Source organism: Ursus americanus, chromosome 6 (genome assembly GCF_024610735.1).
Source record: "Ursus americanus isolate L20-20 chromosome 6, mUrsAme1.1.p, whole genome shotgun sequence".
Classification (NCBI taxonomy): Eukaryota; Metazoa; Chordata; class Mammalia; order Carnivora; family Ursidae; genus Ursus; species Ursus americanus.
In genome coordinates this window covers 25,159,881-25,181,794 of record NC_142132.1, presented here as the reverse complement: position 1 = coordinate 25,181,794, position 21,914 = coordinate 25,159,881, and the positions used below count along the sequence as shown (strand labels likewise).

Sequence of the window (21,914 nt, the reverse complement as noted above, 5' to 3'; positions counted from 1 at the left end):
GGAGCAACACCGTATACAATGGGACCTGTGACAATAGAGCCTTTAAGACAACTCTGAACTTAGGTACATTAACAAAGGACTTCATTCTTACCTCTACAATTTCAGTAAATGATTGAAACAAGTCAGGGCAGGTTTACCTTGAGCCCAAAATGTTACATGCAAATAAAAATTTAAGCTCATATTTAACTCTGAATGCCAACTATGCAAAAAATACTTTGAAATATTTTTAAAAGTCACCAAGTTATCACAGTATTTGGTTTTAGAGTTTTAAAAATTTCTCACTTGTTTTCTTAGACCACTGTCCTGAATTAAAAACAAATCCCTACTTAATAACTCTTCTCATAAACTTATTATGAGAGCATTACTGAATGTACTTCATATTTCTACAACTTTTATTTATAAAACACTCCTGTAATGGAAAACAATCTCCACATGACTGCTAATCTGACTCTTTAATTGTGTACTATAGGGTCCTCCTGTGAAGTAAATAAAAATGAAATACCTTAAAATGTCCCGTGCCTTCATTAGCACTGAAAAAACGAAAGCAAAATTAATCAACATTTTAAATTATACGTTAAATCATACAACACAGAAAAATAACATCAATATAAATATTTGAAGAATATCAATTTAATTTTAAAACACCATCACCTAACCCTTTACAAAATAAATAAATGTAGTTGTCATTTCTGCCACCTAGTGGTAAGGCAAAGGCAATGTTAGCCACTATTTTACACCACTTTGTGCCCTTCCAGGAGTTAAAAGTATATCCTTAATATTTAGATTTCCCCGCATGTAGCATTCTAACATTTTCCAGTTTAAAGTAAAAACTTCTTTCTATCATAATTAATGTGTTTTTTTCCTTATAGTAACCCTTACAAGATACATTTCTTACAAGAAGGCTGCTAGATTTCCTGTTGTTTTACTTATAGCAATAATGGGCATGATTTACTCAGTTTGCTCTTCACCCTGAAGTACAAAGAGATTTCTTGATTAAATCGATTATGGCATGAGGAGACAAGGGGCACTAATTTTTTTGGGCATCTATTATGTACCAGGCATTATATTAGGTCTTCATATAGGATGCATGTTTTTCATTTGGTCCTCATAATAGCCCTGCATATCAGGTATTAGCATTCCCCTTCTATAGATGAGAAAAATTAACCTCAGAGAGGTTTAAAAACTTGTGTAAGGTCACAGAGCTATTAAATGATAAAGCTTCAAACTCAGGTGTACCTAGCATCAAAATCCACATTTTCTCTTCCCTATCATGTTGTGAAGAGTAGGCCAGATCACAACTGCATCATCTATGGAATATTCTTAAAATACAAATAGAGAAATATATTAAAATACAACATATAAGCTATATTATAAATAATATTACAATATAAATATTATATATATGGATATAATAGAAACCTAAGATATATAATATAAGCTTAGAGTTGTAAAATAAAATACCCTATTTGTTACAAGACTTAATTTCTATAGAATCCATGATGTATGGTCATCTGGCTTCTGCTTAGGAACCTAAAGAGATAAGAGAGCTTCTTATCTGACAAGTCAGTTCATTCCATTTGTGGGCAACTTCATTAGAAATTGCTTGCTTGCACTGAAGCAGTAAGTTTTTCCCTGTAACTTACACCCACTAGTCCTAGTTTTGCCTTTTGGTAGTCTTGTGAACTAGACCCGATCTTCCCTTTATATGATAATCCTCTAAAGATCTGAAATGAACTTAAGGGGCTTATGATTGTTTTTTATTTTCAGATTATTTTTGTTCCTTCCCTTACCTCATATGACATGGTTTTCAAACCTTTTACTATTCTGGTTACACCTTGGCTTACCAACATCTCTCTTAAAATGTACTGCTCAGAGTTGAACATAGTACTCTAGTTGGAGTAATACAGCGTACAGTTGGATATCATCTCCCTGGTTCACTACATGCTACTGAGTTTAAGATTGCATGAAATTTTTACTGTATCACACTTATGTCATGTGAGTCCATTTTCTTTACTAGGCACATGTACAAATTACAGCACCACAGATTACTTTAACTTTTACTTTTGAATACCCTGCATTACTTCAATATTCATATATTGGTAATAGTTAGACATGGCAGGAATACCATAAGTTGATACTTAGGACAATCCTGTTAGTTGCTATTATAATCCCCAATTCAGAAATACAGAAACTGATGATGAGAGAAGTTCAGCTACATCCCAAGGGTTCTACACCTTGAGTTACTGAGACTCTTCAAAGGGTATGCTTTCTATACACACCACACTGCCTGTCTGAAGTTATTTCTTTTTATCATCTTCTACTTTACACACGGAAACTGAAGAACAAAAAAGGAGAAGTAGAAGACTATCTAAAGATCACGAAACACGCGTACCTAATTTAGGGGGGAAATCTAACTTCATATTCCAGTGGTTGAAAAATCACTGTTCACAGGCTGAACCTACCTCAGTGTTTTTTCTCCTCCAACTTAAGTGGGGTCAAAAGCTGGACCAAATTTGCTTTTGTACTTGCATCAGGTTAAAACTCCTCTGCCACTTGTCCTGCCATGAAAGAGCTGCCTATGGGCTACCCTCAGGAGCCTGACTTTTGTGGTAACATAAAAGCTCTCCCATGTAGTGAACTCTGGGGACTGGTGACTTCAAACGGATTCTTTGCCTCTGGAAGCTTTCTTTCAAAAGGACTCCTTGCCACACGGGAAGCTTTCTTCCCCTCAACCAGTTGAAAATAGATAAAGAGCTATATTATGAGTTAGACTACTCATCATAATCATCAACATAAAAGGCTCAATTCTTTCTTTTTACAGATAGGGAAGCTGAAGCTCGGAGAAGTTAAAACTAAAAGTTCCATGAAGGCAAAGGCCATGGCTAACTTATTCAAACTGTATTCTCAACAACTAGCAGAATGCTGTGCTGGTACGTATAGCAGGACCTTAATAAACATCTTGTGAATAAACGAAAAGCAATTTGTTAATGTTTACAAAGCTAGATAATACAAAAGCTAGGATTTAAATCTAGATCCCTTATTCCAAGTGAGGGCTTTTTTTTTTTTTTTTTCTGTTTTTGGAACAAGAACCAAGTTTTTTATTTGTTCATTTCTTGCATTTGAAGTATTCCCCAATGTCATCCTTGGCCTGAGACTCTTTGCCATAGTTCTTAACCACCACACAATTGCAACCAACCACTTATGGGGTTTTCCCTCTCTGATAATTTTATAGAGGCTCACCCATTCTCCTAGTTTCTTGTTGTCATCAACCTTAATTAGGTTGATTTGGTGTTCAGCATAAAGGGCCTCCATCAACTTGACATACATAGGCTTATCACAGTTAGATGCAAGCACACAAAGATAGGCTTGGTGCTTGTCAAAGGTTTCGGCGGCTTCGCAAATTCCACAAGCTAGGCCAGCATGGATGAGCGCGGTCTTCACCGCCTCTTGTAAAGCAGCATTAATGTCCATTACACCTCCACCAGCAATGCCTTCCTCGGCCATAGTGGTGGGTTTTGCGTGGAACCGAACTGAGTCCACCTGAGCCTCAGCCTCCTGGCGACTGGCAGCAGGGAAAGAGCATGAAGGCTCTTTTTTCTATAGCAGGGAATGTATTAATAATATAATAAGTTTGGTAAGTGGTAATGACTGCCTTGAGTACTGTGGTCAAGTTTTACCCATTAGGAAAGCCTGCCATGATTAATTATTGATTTCTGCAGTGGGCAAAGGAAGAGGTAATGGTGGCATACTCGTCACATATTTGCTATCTTTGCAACCCTGCCACTTTTAAAAAAATGTATAAAAAAAGCTGATCAGTTCTTACCGTGCATTGTAGGAAATGTTACCTTTCCCCAAAATATTTTTTAGAAATATAAATTCCTTTCGGTTTTTAAATTTTAATTAAATAGACTTATTAAAAATCAAGTTACATGGTAAAAATTCAAATACAATGAAAAGTAAGACTTTCCCTTCGTTGCCCTTTTCCAGAGGTAACTAGCTGCCATTTTCTTATATGTCCTTTCAGGAATGGTCTGTGCATGTAAAATATATGTCTATGTACATATTTTCCACCACTGTCTTTAAAATAAATAAATAGGAACACACTATGTATTCTCTTATTTTGGAGATTGTTCCATATTAGCACATACGCTGTCACATTAACACATAGTCATGTGCTATATACCATTATTTAACCAGGTCCCTTTTGGACATTTAGATTGGAACACATTCCTTATTACCAGAAATTGCTGGTTTAAAGTTTGGTATTACAGTTTCTGTTCATTCCTCCAAAGGGATTTTTATTTCATTATCAACCACTACTACATGGGATTTGTGCAGGCATGAGAAACGTTTCTGGCCTTAAGAGGTCCTTAATATCAGCTGAGAACATAGGGTGACTACATAAAGAGATAAATACAACATAGCACAAACTAGATACAAGTAAGTGATACAGGCAACCTAAAATTAAAAGGAGGAAATAACTAAAAAGTAAAGTAGTCATCAGTGACATAAAATGGAAAGTTTTTTTTTCCAAAAAAGGCATTTTAGTTTATTCTGCAAACTATTTAAGTATTTTGAAAACTGCAGTTTGATACATGCCAACTCTGTGATTATGATAGTGTTTAACAATGTTGCAATATAATGGAGTACACCATATGCTACATAAAATGTTTGAAAGAAGCTATTTATATGAATTAGAAAGATACACAACTACTTTAGAAAACAAATTGGCAAAACCAAGTAAAGTTAAAAACAAACATATGCTAAGATGCGGCAAATCTACACTCTTACAGAGAGCTATCTTGTATATGTATGTATACACACACACACACAAGGACATATGTATGTACACAAATATTTAAAGCAACATTATTTATAATAGTAAAAAAAATGGAAACAAGCTAAATGTTCAATAGTACAAGAAAAGAAATTATGGTATGTTGATTTTGAGGGACTACCAGGCAACGATGAAAATGAACGAACTAGAGCTACACATTTCCACATGGATGAATCACAGAATGCCAAGTGAAAAAAGCAAGTTGTAAAACACAGTGATACCATATAAAGTTTTTAATGGACAAAAGCAATTCTACATATTACTTATGGATTAATACATGATATAAACATTTTTTAAAAATCATGGGAATGGAGATCATTACTTTTAGGAGAGTGGTTATTAACCTCTAAGAAAAGGGAGGAGTGACAGGAAGAGGTAGCCAAAGGCTTCTGCCATACTAGCATGGGTTATTTCTTAAGCCAGATGATGGTGATACAAGTGGTTGTAGTACTATTCTTTAGATCTTTTTCTAAGTCTTAAACATTTCATGATTAATTTTTTAAGAGGATATCAGAAAAACTTGATTTTACCTGACTTCAGGATCATTTTGTAACTGTTGGCACTTACCAAATTCTTTATTTTGAGGTTAAGAGGTAGAGGTTTAGGGTACTCACCCAATGAACTCTAGTAATAAAGACATATCAAGTTCAGGTGGAATACGAAACACTGATTCTAGGACTTTCTTAGATCTTCCTTTGCTCGAAGGGACTGGCTGTGGAACAGCTATTTAACAGCCAAAGAAAAAAGTTGAGTTAGAATAAAAATTTCATGAATTGAGATCTTTGAAAAATAATCACATATTATAAGTATGTTGACTATTTAAAAGATCATAAAGCACTCAATCTCCCTTTCTTTAATAACATTAACTAATCTGTCAAAGCCAGTGAAATTGCACCTGGAGACCACTCCACAATGGAAGACAGACATATGTGGCTGACTTTTCAGGGCCACAGAGAGAGATAATCATAACACAACAGATATGTTTAATCTTTAACAAGCACTACTGTGTGCCAGGGCTCAAGGCTCGTACTCAGCACTGTACATGCACATTCTTGTTTAATCCTTATTATAATTTCATAAGTATATAGCTACTCTTTTTTTTTAACAGTTAAAACTGTAAAGAAACTGAGATTACTGTTAAAGTGAGATTAGGCAATATGTAGTAAATAGAAGAACCAGGATTTAAACAGAAATTTATCTAACTTTTATACTGTGACATTACCAACATCACAAAAACTATTTGAACAGTTACTATGTTCCAGGCACTGTTTTAAGTGCTTTGTATTACTCAATGTATCCTTACAACGATTTTATGAAATGTTACCATTTTCCCTACTTTCTAGATGAGGAAACTGAAACATTGAAGTAATGTGCCAAAATCACACAGAAAGTGTCAGAGCTAGGATCAAACTCAGTCTAGCTCCAGAGCCTATACTCTTTAATTTTTATAATAATTAAATTGGATTATACTATATCTTTACCTTCATAATCTTTCTCTTTGATCATAAAATAACTGGCTATCACCAAAAAGAACCTCAAAGGGAGTAAATTTTATTAAGTTAGTATTCTTTAATCTATAAATACGTTATGATATACACCCAAACTTACCAGGTTTAGGTACTTCTAGACCTCTTTCTTTATAGAAATCATGCATTTGCTTTTTTTCTCCTAAAAAATGATAAAACACAGACTAAATTACACTTAAAATGTAACTAGTAGAGTCAGCAGAGATTCTGGGATTCACAACTATGTAATAAAACAAACTTACTTTCCTCTAGATTGATCACTAATTTGTACACTATGTCTTGTAATTGTCGGTCCAACCTAATAAAAGGAAAGGATGGAGAATACCTCAGAATTCAGCAAAATGCATTTTGGTACAGAGTGAGAGTGAATGATGCTCTTTGCAACTGTTTTCTCTTGGGAGTGGATATCTCTTTTTTCAGAAGTGAATTACTTTTAGGTAGCACTGGCTCTCACCTGAGATAACCTCAAGTAAATGAATCACATGTAATCATAAGTAATCACAGACTCTTGCATGGTTTGCTCAATTGTTCCATGTGTACTGGTCTTATTCCCTTGCAGAGACTGTATTTTCAACTTCTGTGTGTCATCTACAAAGCAATCTTCTATAAAGGAGTAAAAATGTAATAGTATTTGCTGAACAAATGAAAGCAATCCACTTTTAGTATTTTTCTTCCCTTAGGAAATGGAGTATGAACTGAAAATTTGGAAAAAAAACAAACAAACCACAATGACCTATGACACACAGGTTTTTCTAAAGAGGCCAGTTGTTTCAGGCATTACTTTTAAAAAGCAGAATTCTAAATATCCCCAAAATGATAAGCCCTAAATTAGTCTCATTAACTCGAGTGATGGAATTAAAATCCTCAAAAAGAGAGGCCTGTGCTTTTTAATTTTTTTGTCCCCAGCAGATATCACAGTGCCTGGTACACAGTAAGTGTTCCTATATGTATTTTAGAGAATATGTACTTCCCTTTTTGAAACAGGTCAAGAGTTTATTCCCAACTGCACAACTAGAAGCTTCCAGAAAAAGTGTATTTAAAATACAAATTTTACTTATATATTTCACTCACCTTATGTTATAAAGAGGTTGTGTCTGATGTACCACTATGTTGCATTTTGGACATCTGTTGCTATAGTAAAAATGTCTTACAATGCAGCTTTTACAAACTATTGAAAAAGAAAATGTTTAAATTAGAATGCTTTAGAGACACTTCAAAAATTGAATGTATTAGTTCAAAATGTGAACTATATGCTTACACGTATGAAGACATTCTGTAATGGTAGTTGCATCTATTAAGTAACCTTTGCATATGGAACACAAGATGTATGGTGTCAGCTCAGAGAGATTAATGAGGCGCTGGAAATGCAATGGAAATAGTTTTAAATTAGAAGTCCTTGCCTTCTCATATTCTTAAACAATAATCCCCACATTTCATTACGAACAATGTGAACTTACTTTGCAACACGGAAACATGCTACAGTACCTCCAACCCTTCAAAATCCTGCTCAAAGTTACTATAACACAATATAAACCAATGTTTCAAAAAGCTCTCATTCTTTTGGATATATTGTATATTGCCAGACGAGGGGCATCTTACTTTATGAATTACTTACAAAATGGGCAAACTTTCCAGATACTAGTGTTTACGTTTAATATATCAATTCTGACTGTTTGGTGTTACCAACTTGATAATGTATGCGCTACCGCATTAAGAAACCGAACAAAAAACCTTCCCAATTAGAGACTGATGAGATAGGGAAGGGTTTACCATCCTCTGAACACCCTGTAGAAATGGACTGTTTCCCTGCCCGACTGTAAGCTCTTAGAAGGCAGGAGCACTGTACCCTTGGCGCCTACCCGCCTGGCATAATTTAATAATTATTTACAAAATAATCGCAGAAAGAGTCGGCAGGGAATCGGGCGCGTACCAGTCCGCGCCACATGCCTAGGCAGGTTGAGAGGGAGGGGTGGAGGTGGACGCGAGTGCCAAAGGCTGCAGCGACGAGCTGGGGACGCGGCCCGGCCCTTACTGGGGAGGGTTGGCTTCGTCCCTCAGGCCCCTCGGGCCCGGCGTGGTCGGGCACGGGCTATAAATACCTCCTCCTCGTCCTCTGAGTCCGGCCGACCCCCCTCCAGCCTCAGCGAGAAGTGGCTCATCTCTTCCTCCTCCTCCTCCTCTTCCTCCTCCAGCTCCTCATCCTCTTCCAACTCGTCGTCCTCGTCCTCGAAACGGCCCCTCATGCGGCCCAGGCTGCGCTCGGGCTCCAACTCAGGGGGCCGGGAGCCGGAGCAGCCTGGAGCCCCCGCCTCGGGCAAAGGCGGCGGGCCCTCCTCACCCGTTGCGGGTGCCGGGGTGAGAGCGGGGGGGGAGACCGCAGGCGGGGGCGGCATGGCTGCAGCTCCCTCGGCCTTGGCGGCGCCCGCACTCCCCGCGACCACCGAGACCCTCTCCATGCCGGGGGTAGAGACCGGGGGAGACGAAGCCCGGCGGCTGGATAGCGCGGGAGTTCTGCCTACCTGCCTACGCTGCCAGTGCGCAGGCGCGGCAGACCTGCAGGGCCCGCTGGGAAATGTGGTTCATTGCCCCTCACCTAAACCTGGGCGGGCGTGCACGGAGCCGCTGTGGATATGGGGCAGGGCTTGCGGGTCGTGTTTAGAAGAAGCTCACCCAATTTTCCCTTTGGAAGGCTGACGCTCTCTTGACTCCCTTTTGTTTTACTTTTTTTTTTTTTTTTTTAAGATTTTATATTTTAAAGTAATCTCTGTATCGAACGTGGGGCTCGATCGTACAAACCTGAGATAAAGAGTCGCAGGCTCTACCCACTGAGCCAACCCGGCATCCCTCTTCACTCCCTTTTAAAAATGACAAAATTGGTACCGTTCCAGACAGCAGTATTCTGTCTGCATCAGTTGATGCGCAGAGCACTGAAATAGGTGTTAAAATGATGTTGTATTATGAACAATAATGATTTAAATTTGAGTAGTGATTGTGCGTTTCTTTCATTGAAGATTATTTCCATTAGGAAATATGACGTCTCTATTTTGAAATATGTAAGTTTATTTATTTGGAAGAATTAAATCTTGTATTGCCACAGGATGGAAATTTAAACTCCATTCGAAGACCATCCATGAGTCCCCATCACATAGAGGAAAGTCCATTATATTTAATTCAACAAACATTTACTGGAGGGCTACTGTAGCAGTAACTGAGACCTATTCACACACTTCGTCTCCCTCCCCCAGTTTTTTTTAGGAAAGATATTTGCAGTTGGCGTACTTTATTCTTGCTGACTAACATAGTGCCAGCTAATGTCATGATGCTTGCAAGCTGGATTCAGAAAGGAGTCAAAAGCTCCCTAATGAAATAATGCTGGGGGAAAAAATCATATCTGAGAGAGACTGCGTTGTCACTGAGTAAAATTAATGCTAATTTGGGAGTGGTGTACATATTTCTTAGGGAATGGTGAGGAAATCAAGTCACTATGCTTGTTTGGGGAAAACTGAACCAGACTTAATGTGCCCCCGTTGCTTCTGGACTAGACTCTACCTTTCCCCCTGCAGTCCCCAAAGTCTGGTGAAGCCTAAGATACTGAAGTTTGCAAGATCCGAAAAGTGGAAGGAAGGAAATGTTTCCTCCTACATGGAGGAGTATAGAGCCTCGAGGGAGGGGAATGGGAACTAGACCAGGATATTGAAAGAGGACATTGAAGAGAGAGAGATTGAAAGAGACAGACATACACAGACACCTGAGATACTCTCCCTATTGGGCTCTAAAACTGTAAGAGCTTCCACATGATTACATTAGATAAAAGCATAGCTTCTAACCTTTCAGCATTGTATGAGCTACCTGACAAAAAAGAATTACTTGTACCATGAGCTTTAATTATAAAATTTTGATGTAGTATGATATGAAAATATTATTAATACTAATAAAGTTTTACTTTATATATAGTGTGACAATGTGAAATATTGAGAATCCCCAAATTTTAAAAAATACAATCAAGAATTGCATATTTTCAAAGCTGGCAAGCTGAATGAATTATGAATTTGTATTATTGCCACTGGGTAGTGTCAGGTTAGTTGGTAAACACAAATATCTGCAGGCTTTGTCAGTCCTACGGTGTGAAAGGTCGTTTTATGTTTCATTTTGGCTAAGCTACGATGCCCAGTGATTCAAACACTTACTTACTTAGGTATTGCTGTGAAGGTATTTGTAGATGTGATTAACATCTGCTGTCAGTTGATTTTAAGTAAAAAATAATATCCTATATAATCTGAACAGACCTCATCCAATCAGTTGAAGGGCCTTAGAAGTAAAACTGAGATTCCCCTGGAAGAGAAATTCTTCCTGAGGACTGCAGCATTAATCCTTCCCAGGAGTTTAAAGCATGTTGGCCTGCCCTACAGATTTCAGACCTGCTTAAGAAGCCCCCACAATTGTGTAAAGCAATTCCTTGTAATAAATCTCTTAATAAATATATATATGTCTTACTGGTCATGTTTCTATGGTAGACCAACTAATCCATATGGTTAAATGGCCTAATTGTGATATTTATGATATGCAAGGACTTCCAGAATATATTTATTTCACAAAATGAGAATTTCTTGTATCTCCATTGTGATCCAAGTGTGTTTCCACATCGAAGTTATATTTTGGCACTTATCAGGGACCTTTACATTTTGAAAAGGATCAGAATTGAATCATGTTCTAGATTGAGCTAGAACTTCCCTCTTACCCTGGATGCTAACTTGTTAAAATGGTGTAAATGTAAAATAGCAAAAGTGGATCTAACACAAACAGTAACTGTACTCCCGGTATGATGATTAGACTAAGAGAGATGCTATAGAGTTGTGTTTTTTTGGGGGGGGAAGAGGTGTTGCTTTGACATTTCAAACAGAAAATCATATCTAGGGGGTGCCTTGCTGGTTCAGTTGGTGGAGTATGTGACTCTTATTCTCAGAGTTGTAAATTTGAGCCCCATGTTGGGTGTGGTCCCTACTTAGGAAAAAAAAGAAAATCATATCTCAAAACTATTATGAAAGTTTCACACATTAATTCACCAGGAGATGGCAGAGGTTGGTTGATTGTGAAGGATAGTATGCCTCCAGGTACGAAATTTTTAAAGCAGATCCATGACCAATATTGTGGGACTGGGGAATCAAGAAATCCATAAGTGTTCCTTGGGACTTGGAGTGATTTCCTGGTACTCTTTCTTCGTAAGTAAATAATTCACCAAATACTTTAATTTTTAAAAGCAGATTAAAAACCAAAGGGCTGAGGCACCTGGCTGGCTCATTCAAAAAAGCATGTGACTCTTGATCTCAGCGTTATGAGTTCAAGCCCCATGTTGGGTGAAGAGATTACTTAAATAAAAAAACTAACAACAACAACAACAACAACAACAAACAAAGGACTTTATGGTATCAATATTCATTTCAAAAAGTATTATTAAAACATTACAAATCACCAAATGCATGTGTTATATAAATAATTACTGATATAATTCTGACCCAAAATACAGACTCCAGTCAAGGTCAGGACTTGAGTTGAAGATATTATTTACACCTATTTCTTGTGCTGATTTGCTAACATAATGAGCGTTTCTAAAACTCACAGCTTTGTCTTGATTTCAAGGATCACATGGCTAATGATCTAAAATTCTGTTCTGTTGCTCAAGTCCTACAAATCATGCGTTCTGATGTTATACAACAAATTGTATTTGTGAAAGTAAATCAAACCTTAGATTTCTCTGAAACAAGTCAGATTCCAGAGGTTTTAAGCATCATGGTACCTTTCCCAAATTAAAACGTGTTTTCCCAAATACCCCATCCCCAAACAGCCTCCTTAGAATTCCATTATAGAGTTTTGTAAGAATAATATTAAATCTGATTAAAGGCAATGGATGAATATACTCATTTTTTGTTGTTGTTGCTACAAAAAATTGACCAAGGTTAGCCAAAACCATCTTGAAAGAGAACAAAGTTGGAGGACCCACACATCCCAATTTTGGAACTTACTACAAAGCTACGGTAATCAAAACACTGTGGTACTAGCATAATGATAGACATACAGATCAAACAGAATAGAACTGAGAGTGCAGACATGAAAAAATGTTCAAAATCATTAGCCATCAGGGAAATTCAAATCAAAACCACACTGAGATACCACCTTACGCCAGTTAGAAAGGCAAAAATAGACAAGGCAAGAAACAACAATTGTTGGAGAGGATGTGGAGAAAGGGGATCCCTCCTACATTGTTGGTGGGAATGCAAGTTGGTACAGCCACTCTGGAAAACAGTGTGGAGGTCCCTTAAAAAGTTAAAAATTGAGCTACCCTATGATCCAGCCATTGCACTACTGGGTATTTACCCCAAAGATACAGACGTAGTGAAGAGAAGGGCCATATGCACCCCAATGTTCATAGCAGCAATGTCCACAATAGCTAAATCGTGGAAGGAGCCGAGATGCCCTTCAACAGATGACTGGATTAAGAAGTTGTGGTCCATATATACAATGGAATATTACTCAGCTATCAGAAAGAACGAGTTCTCAACATTTGCTGCAACATGGACGGCACTGGAGGAGATAATGCTAAGTGAAATAAGTCAAGCAGAGAAAGACAACTATCATATGATTTCTCTCATCTATGGAACATAAGAACTAGGATGATCGGTAGGGGAAGAAAGGGATAAAGAAAGGGGGGGTAATCAGAAGGGGGAATGAAACATGAGAGACTATGGACTATGAGAAACAAACTGAGGACTTCAGAGGGGAGGGGGGTGGGGGAATGGGATAGACCGGTGATGGGTAGTAAGGAGGGCACGTATTGCATGGTGCACTGGGTGTTATACACAACTAATGAATCATCGAGCCTTACATCAGAAACCAGGGATGTACTGTATGGTGACTAACATAATATAATAAAAAATCATTAAAAAAAAAAAAAAAGAACTGAGAGTGCAGAAATAAACCCTCACATTTGTAATCAATTGGTTTCTCGCAAAGTTCCCCAAACATCTAAGAGAGCAAGAATTTCAACACATCGTGCTGGCATAACTGGATATCCACATGCAGAAGAATGAAGTTGGACTCTACCTCTGACCATCTACAAAAATTAGCTTAAATGAATCACAGACTTAAATGTAATAGCTTAAAAAAGTGAGTACACTAGCAAACATGACAATAGTACATTATGGTTAGGGAAAATGATTCCATTATTTTTTCTTTTCAAAATTATGTTCAAAGACTTGGAAGTTAAAAAAAGAGGTCATAAAAATTGTGTAATAGAAATAATTCCTGAATAATAATAATAATAATAAGCCTTAATGTAAAATGACACTGGACCCAAGAAAGAGAGACTAAAGATTAAGCACAGTTTTTCTGATATGCTTTCATGGACACACAGATACGTGTCTGGTGCACATCATCATCATGTGTAAGGAATGTTAGATAGCCCCTTCCTGTCCTTAAAAAATAAAAAAAAAAATAAAGAGTTTATGTGTGTGTGCTGACATGTCTCCATTGATAGTTCTGAGATTCAAATCTTTTTTTTTTAAGATTTTATTTATTCATCTGAGACAGACAGATACAGAGAAAGAGCATAAACAGGGGGAGAGGCAGAGGGAGAGGGAGAAGTAGACTCCCTGCCAGGGAGCCCCATGTGGGGCTCGATCCCAGGACTCAGAAATCATGACCCAAGCTGAAGGCAGATGCTTAACCATCTGACCCACCCAGGTGCCCCGAAATCTTTTGTTTTTTTATTTTTTTTAATGATTTTATTTATTTATTTGACAGAGATAGAGACAGCCAGCGAGAGAAGGAACACAAGCAGGGGGAGTGGGAGAGGGAGAAGCAGGCTCATAGCGGAGGAGCCTGATGTGGGGCTCGATCCCAGAACGCCGGGATCACGCCCTGAGCCGAAGGCAGACGCTTAACCGCTGTGCCACCCAGGCGCCCCTCTTTTGTTTTTTTAAAGAGGGAGTAGGGGGACAGAGGGGGAGGGAGAGGGAGAGAAAGAATATTAAGCAGGCTCCCCAGGGCTTGATCTCATAACCTTGAGATCATGACCTGAGCCAAAACTGAGGGTCTGGTGCTTAACTGACTTGAGCCACCCAGGCACTCTGAAATCTTTTAAAGTATATAAAGCAAAATTTTGTCACTGGGGGTGGGGGTATGGATAGCTCAGTAGGCCCTAAATGTTGGTTTAGCTTAATTAAGACCAGATATTCTGCACAATGAGGCAACCCCTGTCTTCTCGGTTGAGACCCCTATCAGGAGTGCCCACAGAGGAAAGAAAAGGAACCAACCCGTGGCAAACCGCTGGAAGATATTGAAACGGACCAACAATCTCCTTAAGATCAGTTTGGGTCCACAGAGGTAGAGAACCATTTAGCCAATAGTTGAAAGATGAAAACTTTTGCATATCCTGTATCAGCCCTTCAAGCAACAATTTCTCAGGTCTGAGAGTTTGCTGTTTTTGTTTCACTTTTCCCCTGTGAGAAATATGATGCTCTTCCACTTGAAGTACTGTAATTCTGAGGCAAACTCTCTAGCTGGCGGGAGTCAGAAAAGGTCAAAGCCATGTCTGAAAGGAGGCTATGAGCTTTTCAACTCAAGTCCTACAAATGCTCACACGTGGCAGAAGGGCTTTGCAGTGTGGAGTATAGTGGTCATGTCCTACAGGCTATTCACACGGGAGGGAATAAAGCATCAGCCAACCACACACCCCAGGAAGCAGAGGCTCCCACAGAAGAGATGGGTCAGGGGTCCAGTGTTGTAAAAATGGATCATACTCATCTTGCTCCATGAAGAACAGCATATTTGGACAGGGAGAGAGGGGGAGGGCAGAGAAGAGAAAGAGAGAGAGAGAGGCTGATGTAAGTATCCAGTCTGCAATCATCACTGGGCATAGGCACCTGCTGAGTATCATGAACAAGAAGATTCATGTTCATGGGTCAAGGCCTGTCACTGACCCAGACACAGGAGCTGGAGGAGCGGGGAAATAAATATTCATAAAATAAAAATGTGATAGTCATTTAAATTCCCTCAAAATGGGTGAGATTACCCCTTCTCTTCATAAGGATGGGCTCATTTGGCATGACTGAAGACCAGTGGCTGCCTGATGTCTGCTGCCTGTTCCACGAGTCACACCATGTCCTATTACACTTAATAGACCAAACAACCACAGGTTATTGAAAATTTAAAGAATTTACTAGAGGAGGCAGCAACAGCACCTGGAAGAAAGTTGGCTATCTGGAGAAAAGAGGAAACCAAATAGTGGATCTGAGAGCACTCAACAGGAAACCAATAGCCTAGAACTGAGATCGGCAAATTTTTTTCTGGAAAGTTCCATATAGTAAATATGTTTGGCTTTGTGGGCCATTTACCCTCTGCTGCAGCCACTCAACTCTGCTGCTATAGCACAGAAACAGCCATAGATAATATATAGACAAATAACTCTGACTTTGTGCTAATCAAAGTTCATTTATAAAGAAGGGCAGTGGGCCAAGTTTGGCCCACTGACTATAGTTTGCTGATCCCAGCCATAGAACAACTAATATGCTAGCATTAAAGGTGAACTACCACACCAGTTGGTAGTCAAACTTGTGGAGAGAGAAGGTATAATGGAAATTAACCGTAAGAAGATGGAGGTGGAGGGGAACAGCTGCCTAGGCAAAGTGTGAACAGATGAATGGGAGCTGAGGTAGAAGAGATAGGCTTCCAGTTAGGGAGCAGATTTGAACCAAGGGAAAGAATTTACATATTATGATAACTCAGGGGGGAAGGCACTGAGAGGTTATAGGCATGTAAAATTTTAAAGATTTTATTTTTTAATTTCTTTAATGTAATCTCCACCCCCAATGTAGGGCTTGAACTCAGGACCCCAAGATCAAGAGTCGCATGTTCTACAGACTGATCCAGCCAGGTGCCCCAGGCATGTAAAATTTTAAATAAATTTATATTTCAAAAGGTCACTGTGGCTACTAGGGTGAAAAAAGGGAATGTGGTAGGCTGAAAAAGGCACCCCCAAAGGATAGCCACATCAAATCTGCATTCTGTGAATGCTCTTATTTAGAAAAAGGACTTTTGCAGATGCAACTAAAATAAGGATTTTTTTTTTTTTTTAGTTAATTAATTGAGAGAGTGAAAGAGAGAGAAAGAGAGAGCACAAGCCAGGGGAGGGGCAGAGAAGCAGATTCCCTGCTGAGCAGGGGGCCCAATGTGGAACTTGATCCCTGGACTCTGGGATCATGACCTGAGCCAAAGGCAGATACTTAACCTACTAAGCCACCCAGGCATCCTTAAAATAAGGATCTTGAGGGGCGCCTGGGTGGCGCAGTCGTTAAGCATCTGCCTTCGGCTCAGGGCGTGATCCCAGCGTTCTGGGATTGAGCCCCACATCAGGCTCCCCCACTGGGAGCCTGCTTCTTCCTCTCCCACTCCCCCTGCTTGTGTTCCCTCTCTCTCTGGCTGTCTCTCTGTCAAGTAAATAAATAAAATCTTAAAAAAAAAAAAAAAGAAAAGAAGTAAGGAGACCTCTTAGGAGCCTGCTACAATAATCCAGATGATTGAATGCTCATAGTTTGGTCCAGGATGATGGCAGTGAAGAGGGAGACAGGTTGTCAGAATAAAGGGCTATTTCAAAGTAGGACTTGGAGCAGACTGAATATGAGCTAATGAGGCCTGGGTTTCTGGCTTAAGAAACCGGGATGATGGCCTTGCTAATTACTGAAACAGGGAAGGAACCAATGTGGAGTTCACTTTTGGATGTATTGTGTTTAAGATGCTGGAGAATCATCAAGAGGAAATGTAGAGATGAGAGCCGGGGTGGCTCAGTCAGTTGAGTGTCCGACTCTTGAATTTGGCTCAGGTCATGATCTCAGGGTCTTGGGATGGAGCCCCACATCAGGCTCCACACTCAGCATGGAGTCTGCTTGAGATTCTCTCTCTCCCTCTCCCTCTACCCCTCCCTCCCCCTGTGCATCCTCTCTCTCTCTCTTTCCCTCTCTCAAATAAATAAATAAATCTTAAAAAAAAAAAGATGTCTGGTATCACACTGCCATATTCTATAGTGGACATCCTTACACACACACACACCAGATGATTCTTTCCATAATTCTAGCAGTGGAGTTGGTGGGTCAGAAGGTATAAGCATTTCTTTTTTTTTTTTTTTAAAAGATTTTATTTATTTATTTGACAGAGATAGAGACAGCCAGCGAGAGAGGGAACACAAGCAGGAGGAGTGGGAGAGGAAGAAGCAGGCTCATAGCAGAGGAGCCTGATGTGGGGCTCGATCCCATAATGCCAGGATCACGCCCTGAGCCGAAGGCAGACGCTTAACCGCTGTGCCACCCAGGCGCCCCAGGTATAAGCATTTCTATTTTGGTCACGCTTGTGGTAATTATTTTATTTTAAGCCATGGTAAACAATGAAACATAAGGATGCTGTGAAAACAGGTCCTCTTACTCCTGGTGACAGTTTAATTAGTACAACTTTAAACAAAGCAACTTATTAAGACATATCAAGAGATTGAAAAATGTTTACACCTTTTACCTTTTAGCAATCCTACTCGGGGAGTCTCTACTTAAGGAAATAAATAGATGAAAAAGTAGTATTTAGCATTATTTATGGCATGATTGGGACATAAGTTAAATATTCTTCATTAAATAAGTCATGAAAAAAATTAGTCTCCATTAGAATACTATACAGTTATTAAAATGATGGTTATGAAGATCGTATTAACATGATAGAAATATACATTTCTATATATAATTACAATTGTATAGAAAGAAACAGAAACACAATGATATCCATGTTATGTTAGAGTATTGGGATTAAAGTAGCTTTTGTTTGTCATCCTTTCTGTAATGTGGTCTATTTTTGTAGAAAAAATGATATTTGTTAAAGGTTGGAATACAGACATTATCAAAGGAAGAAAAGTCGGGTAGAAACAAGCTTTCATGGAGATAGACATGTTGATGCTAAACTTCATATGGAAAAATAAACATGCAGGAATAGTCAGGAAAAAACTAGAAAAGCTACAAGGATGGACAAGTTCTACAGTATCAAGCACAATATAAACCCTTTCTAATGAAAACATTGCATTACTAACTACTACATGAATAAATAAACCAGAAATGGAAAAGAAAACCCAGAAATAGATGCAAGTCCATGTAGAACCTCAGTATATGATAAAAAGGGCATCTCAAATCACTGCGGCAAAGTTAGATTTTTTCATGAAGGTGCTTAGGAAAATTGGTTAGTCATTTTGTGAGGAAAGAGTTAAAATAGCAGGTCTGGGTGCTTACTGTCTCCTGTCTTCATGGAAACCTAGAACCATGATTGGCCCTTGGTCAACCTCTGGGAATATGGCCTTCAGAGTATTCTTGTGTACGTGTGTGTGTGTCAGTGATTGATGATTTTGCTGTGTACACCTGAAGCAATGGACCACGCTGTCCCAGCTTGTCAGATTGCTTTACACAAACATCAAGACTGATGATTTGCATGCATCTGATTTCACTGTTGGGGTCCTGAACGTGGGTTGCCAGGGCTGGCTCTGTAACAGGATAGGCCTCTCATATGATTAGCCCTCCCACAACTGACTCAGATCCCAAAACTCAAACATGATTCCTTGGGCAGAAGCATATCACATTTGTCTCCGATGGTAGAAAGAAAGCATATCTGTATGGGCTTGGATGGGAAAGATGCAAAAGCCTTGTTTGGCCTCTCTGGACTCTGCCAATATACAACTTCCCACTGCCTTGGCTCTGCATCCTTTTTTTTTTTTTTTTTAAGAATATTTATTTATTTATTTGACAGAGATGGAGACAGCCAGCGAGAGAGGGAACAGAAGCAGGGGGAGTGGGAGAGGAAAAGGCAGGCTCCCAGCGGAGGAGCCCGATGCAGGGCTCGATCCCAGGACTCTGGGATCATGCCCTGAGCTGAAGGCAGACTTAACGACTTAGTGACTTAGCTTAACGACTGAGCCACCCAGGCGCCCCTTGGCTCTGCATCCTTTGCTGCAATAAACTTTAGCCTTGAGTATAACCTGCAATTGAGTTATGTGAATGGTTTTCGTGAATTGCCAAACTTGAGAAGGTGAGATCAAGAGTCACATGCTTTACCAACTGAGCCAGCGACGAGGCACTCTAGTTGTTTGTTCACTTGTTCGTTCCTTCCCTCCTTCCTCCCTCCCTCTCTCTCTCTTTCTTTTTAAAGATTTTATTTATTTATTTGTCAGGCAGAGAAAGAGAGAGAGCACAAGCAGGGGGAGTGGCAGGCAGAGGGAGAGGGAGAAGCTGGTTCCCTGCTAAGCAGGGAGCCCGATGCAGGACTAGATCCAGGCACCCTGGGATCATGACCTGAGCCCAAGGCAGATGCTCGACTGATTGAGCCACCCAGGTGTCCCCCCCCCCTTTTTTTCCCCTTAAAGATTTTATTTATTTAGTTGTGGGATTTCTGAAACACTTATGAAAAAAATAGATTCATACCTCACCTCATATACAAGATGCAGTTCCAAATCAATTGGAGAGCTCATTGCAAACTATACAGGCTCTAGAGGAAAACATGGGTGAATTTCTCTTTAGGTGAAAGGAAAATCTTTCTATGGTTCCAAATCCAGATGCAATAAAATAAAAGTTGGTAACTTTGACTTCATAAAAAACACTTCTGGGGGCACCTGGGTGGCACAGTTGGTTAAGCGTCCAATTCTTGGTTTTAGCTCTTGGTTGTGATCTCAGGGTCATGAGATGGAGCCCCATGTTGGGCTCTGTGCTGAGCATGGAATCTGCTTCAGATTCTCTCTTCCTCTCCCTCTGCCCCTCCTGCTCATGCTTTCTCTCTCATTCAAATATATAAATAAATCTTAAAAAAAAAAAACCACTTTGGAACACATATCTCAGATAAAGAACTAATATGCTAAACAGATTTAAAAAAACTTAAAAAATTAGAGGAAAAAGATAAAACTTAATCTCCCACAGTAACATCAAAACAGCTCCAAGATATGAAAAGATGTACAAACTCTCTAATGTAAGACAAAATATAAACTAAAATACATATAGACTAAGGTGGCTGAAATTATTGGGTTCTGGTCAAGATAATTAGTGCTTCACTCTGTATTTCCCACTCAATACAGGTAAAAACTCTGGACAGAATGCATGGAACAGCTATCTATAGACTCTAGAATGCAAATGGTAAGAAGCATGTTGGGGAAGGCAAACGGAACTCAAACTACAACTGACCCATCACTGCATTTCCCATTTTATTTTCCTCTGGTATCTCCTGGCCTGGACTCAAACACAAGCGTGTACCAGGTGTGGTCAGAGAGAACTCCAAGAAAAATCCTCTATCACGGTTTGAGGTGCAGGAAAGGGGGCCTCTGTAAGTCATAAACTGTGATGGAAGTCCAAAGTTTGTTTTTATTTTTCCATTCTCTCCCACACCAGTCCATAGGCACATGCATAGTGGCAAAGGAGGGGGGATGGCAGTGGAGGCCAGGTAGGCACCTAAAACTCTGAGGGGAGAACACTGATCCCAAGAGCAAGGGGGGAATCCCCACTACAGTTTTCACTGTATATCCTCTTGCTTGTTGGTTCCACAGCAGTTGCATTTTCAGGGAGTACACAACAGAGTGAGAAAACTAAAGCCCACTCCTTTTCTATCTAGAGGACCAAAAAGGGAAGTGTTGGGGAGATTAAGGAGATCAATAAAATGGTCCCATACAGTTGGGTTTATCCTCAAGCTGAATATGCATGATCTGAGCCTAATCAATGTTACACAGGTTTTAAGAACTGAGATACAAGGTATGCCACTGCCCAGAAATCTCCTTAATTTGATAAAGGGCATATATAAAAATCCCAAGCCTCTCCCCTGGGTATACATATTAGCCAAGGAGCTGATACCTTCAGTGAAATAGAAATTCATAGAGAAAAGTAACGAGATATAGGAGGGATAACAGATTAAAAGCATCAGATGAAAAGATAATTTAAATAAATACACATCCCCAAAAAGAAAAGAGTTCATATTGATTATATCATGGGTTCTTGATTTGGGCACTGTTGACATTTTGGGCCAGATAGTTCTTGTGGTGGAATGGGGCTGTCCTGTGCATTGTGGGAAGTTTAGTAGCATTCCTGGCTTCTACCAGTTAGATGTCAGAAGCACCACCCTGAGATGTAACAACCAAAAGTGTCTCCAGATATTGCCAGATGTCCCCAGAGGGGGACAAAATCTCCCAACTGGGTTAAAGCGGGATAATCAATCATGAAGAACCAATTCAAAATACTATGGAAAATATAATGGTTGAAGTAAATGACTTAATAACGGGTTATGTAGCAATATGGATCCAGGCTGAGAATGAATGATTTCACTGAAAAATCAGGTAGAGGAACCCTTCTAGAAGGTTTTAGGATGGGGTAAACATGAAAATATGAAAGCAGACCTAGAACACAGAAGTGTAAGTATCAATATCTGTGTTATAAGAATACAAAAAGAGGGGTGCCTGGGTGGCTCAGTCTGTTAAGCATCTGCCTTCAGCTCAGGTCATGATC

General features: G+C 39.4%; 1 protein-coding gene and 1 pseudogene across 2 annotated transcripts in view; both read right to left on the bottom strand.

Annotated features, from left to right (window-relative positions):
- The window catches only part of PCGF6 (polycomb group ring finger 6), a 31,906-nt gene extending 22,853 nt beyond the window's left edge, over positions 1 to 9,053 (bottom strand). The window contains exons 1-7 of one of the 2 annotated variants that reach the window (XM_087862743.1): positions 8,463 to 9,053; positions 7,622 to 7,721; positions 7,435 to 7,531; positions 6,606 to 6,661; positions 6,446 to 6,505; positions 5,452 to 5,560; positions 503 to 530 (exon numbers count right to left, since the gene is read on the bottom strand). In XM_087862743.1, the coding sequence (XP_087718869.1) occupies positions 503 to 530; positions 5,452 to 5,560; positions 6,446 to 6,505; positions 6,606 to 6,661; positions 7,435 to 7,531; positions 7,622 to 7,721; positions 8,463 to 8,819 (807 nt within the window). In that variant the 5' untranslated portion in view covers positions 8,820 to 9,053. The remainder of the gene's footprint in view (positions 1 to 502; positions 531 to 5,451; positions 5,561 to 6,445; positions 6,506 to 6,605; positions 6,662 to 7,434; positions 7,532 to 7,621; positions 7,722 to 8,462) is intronic. The other variant, XM_045803029.2, reaches the window with a different exon arrangement.
- On the bottom strand, positions 562 to 4,378 carry LOC123795924 (small ribosomal subunit protein eS12 pseudogene; annotated as a pseudogene).
- Positions 9,054 to 21,914: the final 12,861 nt, after the last annotated feature.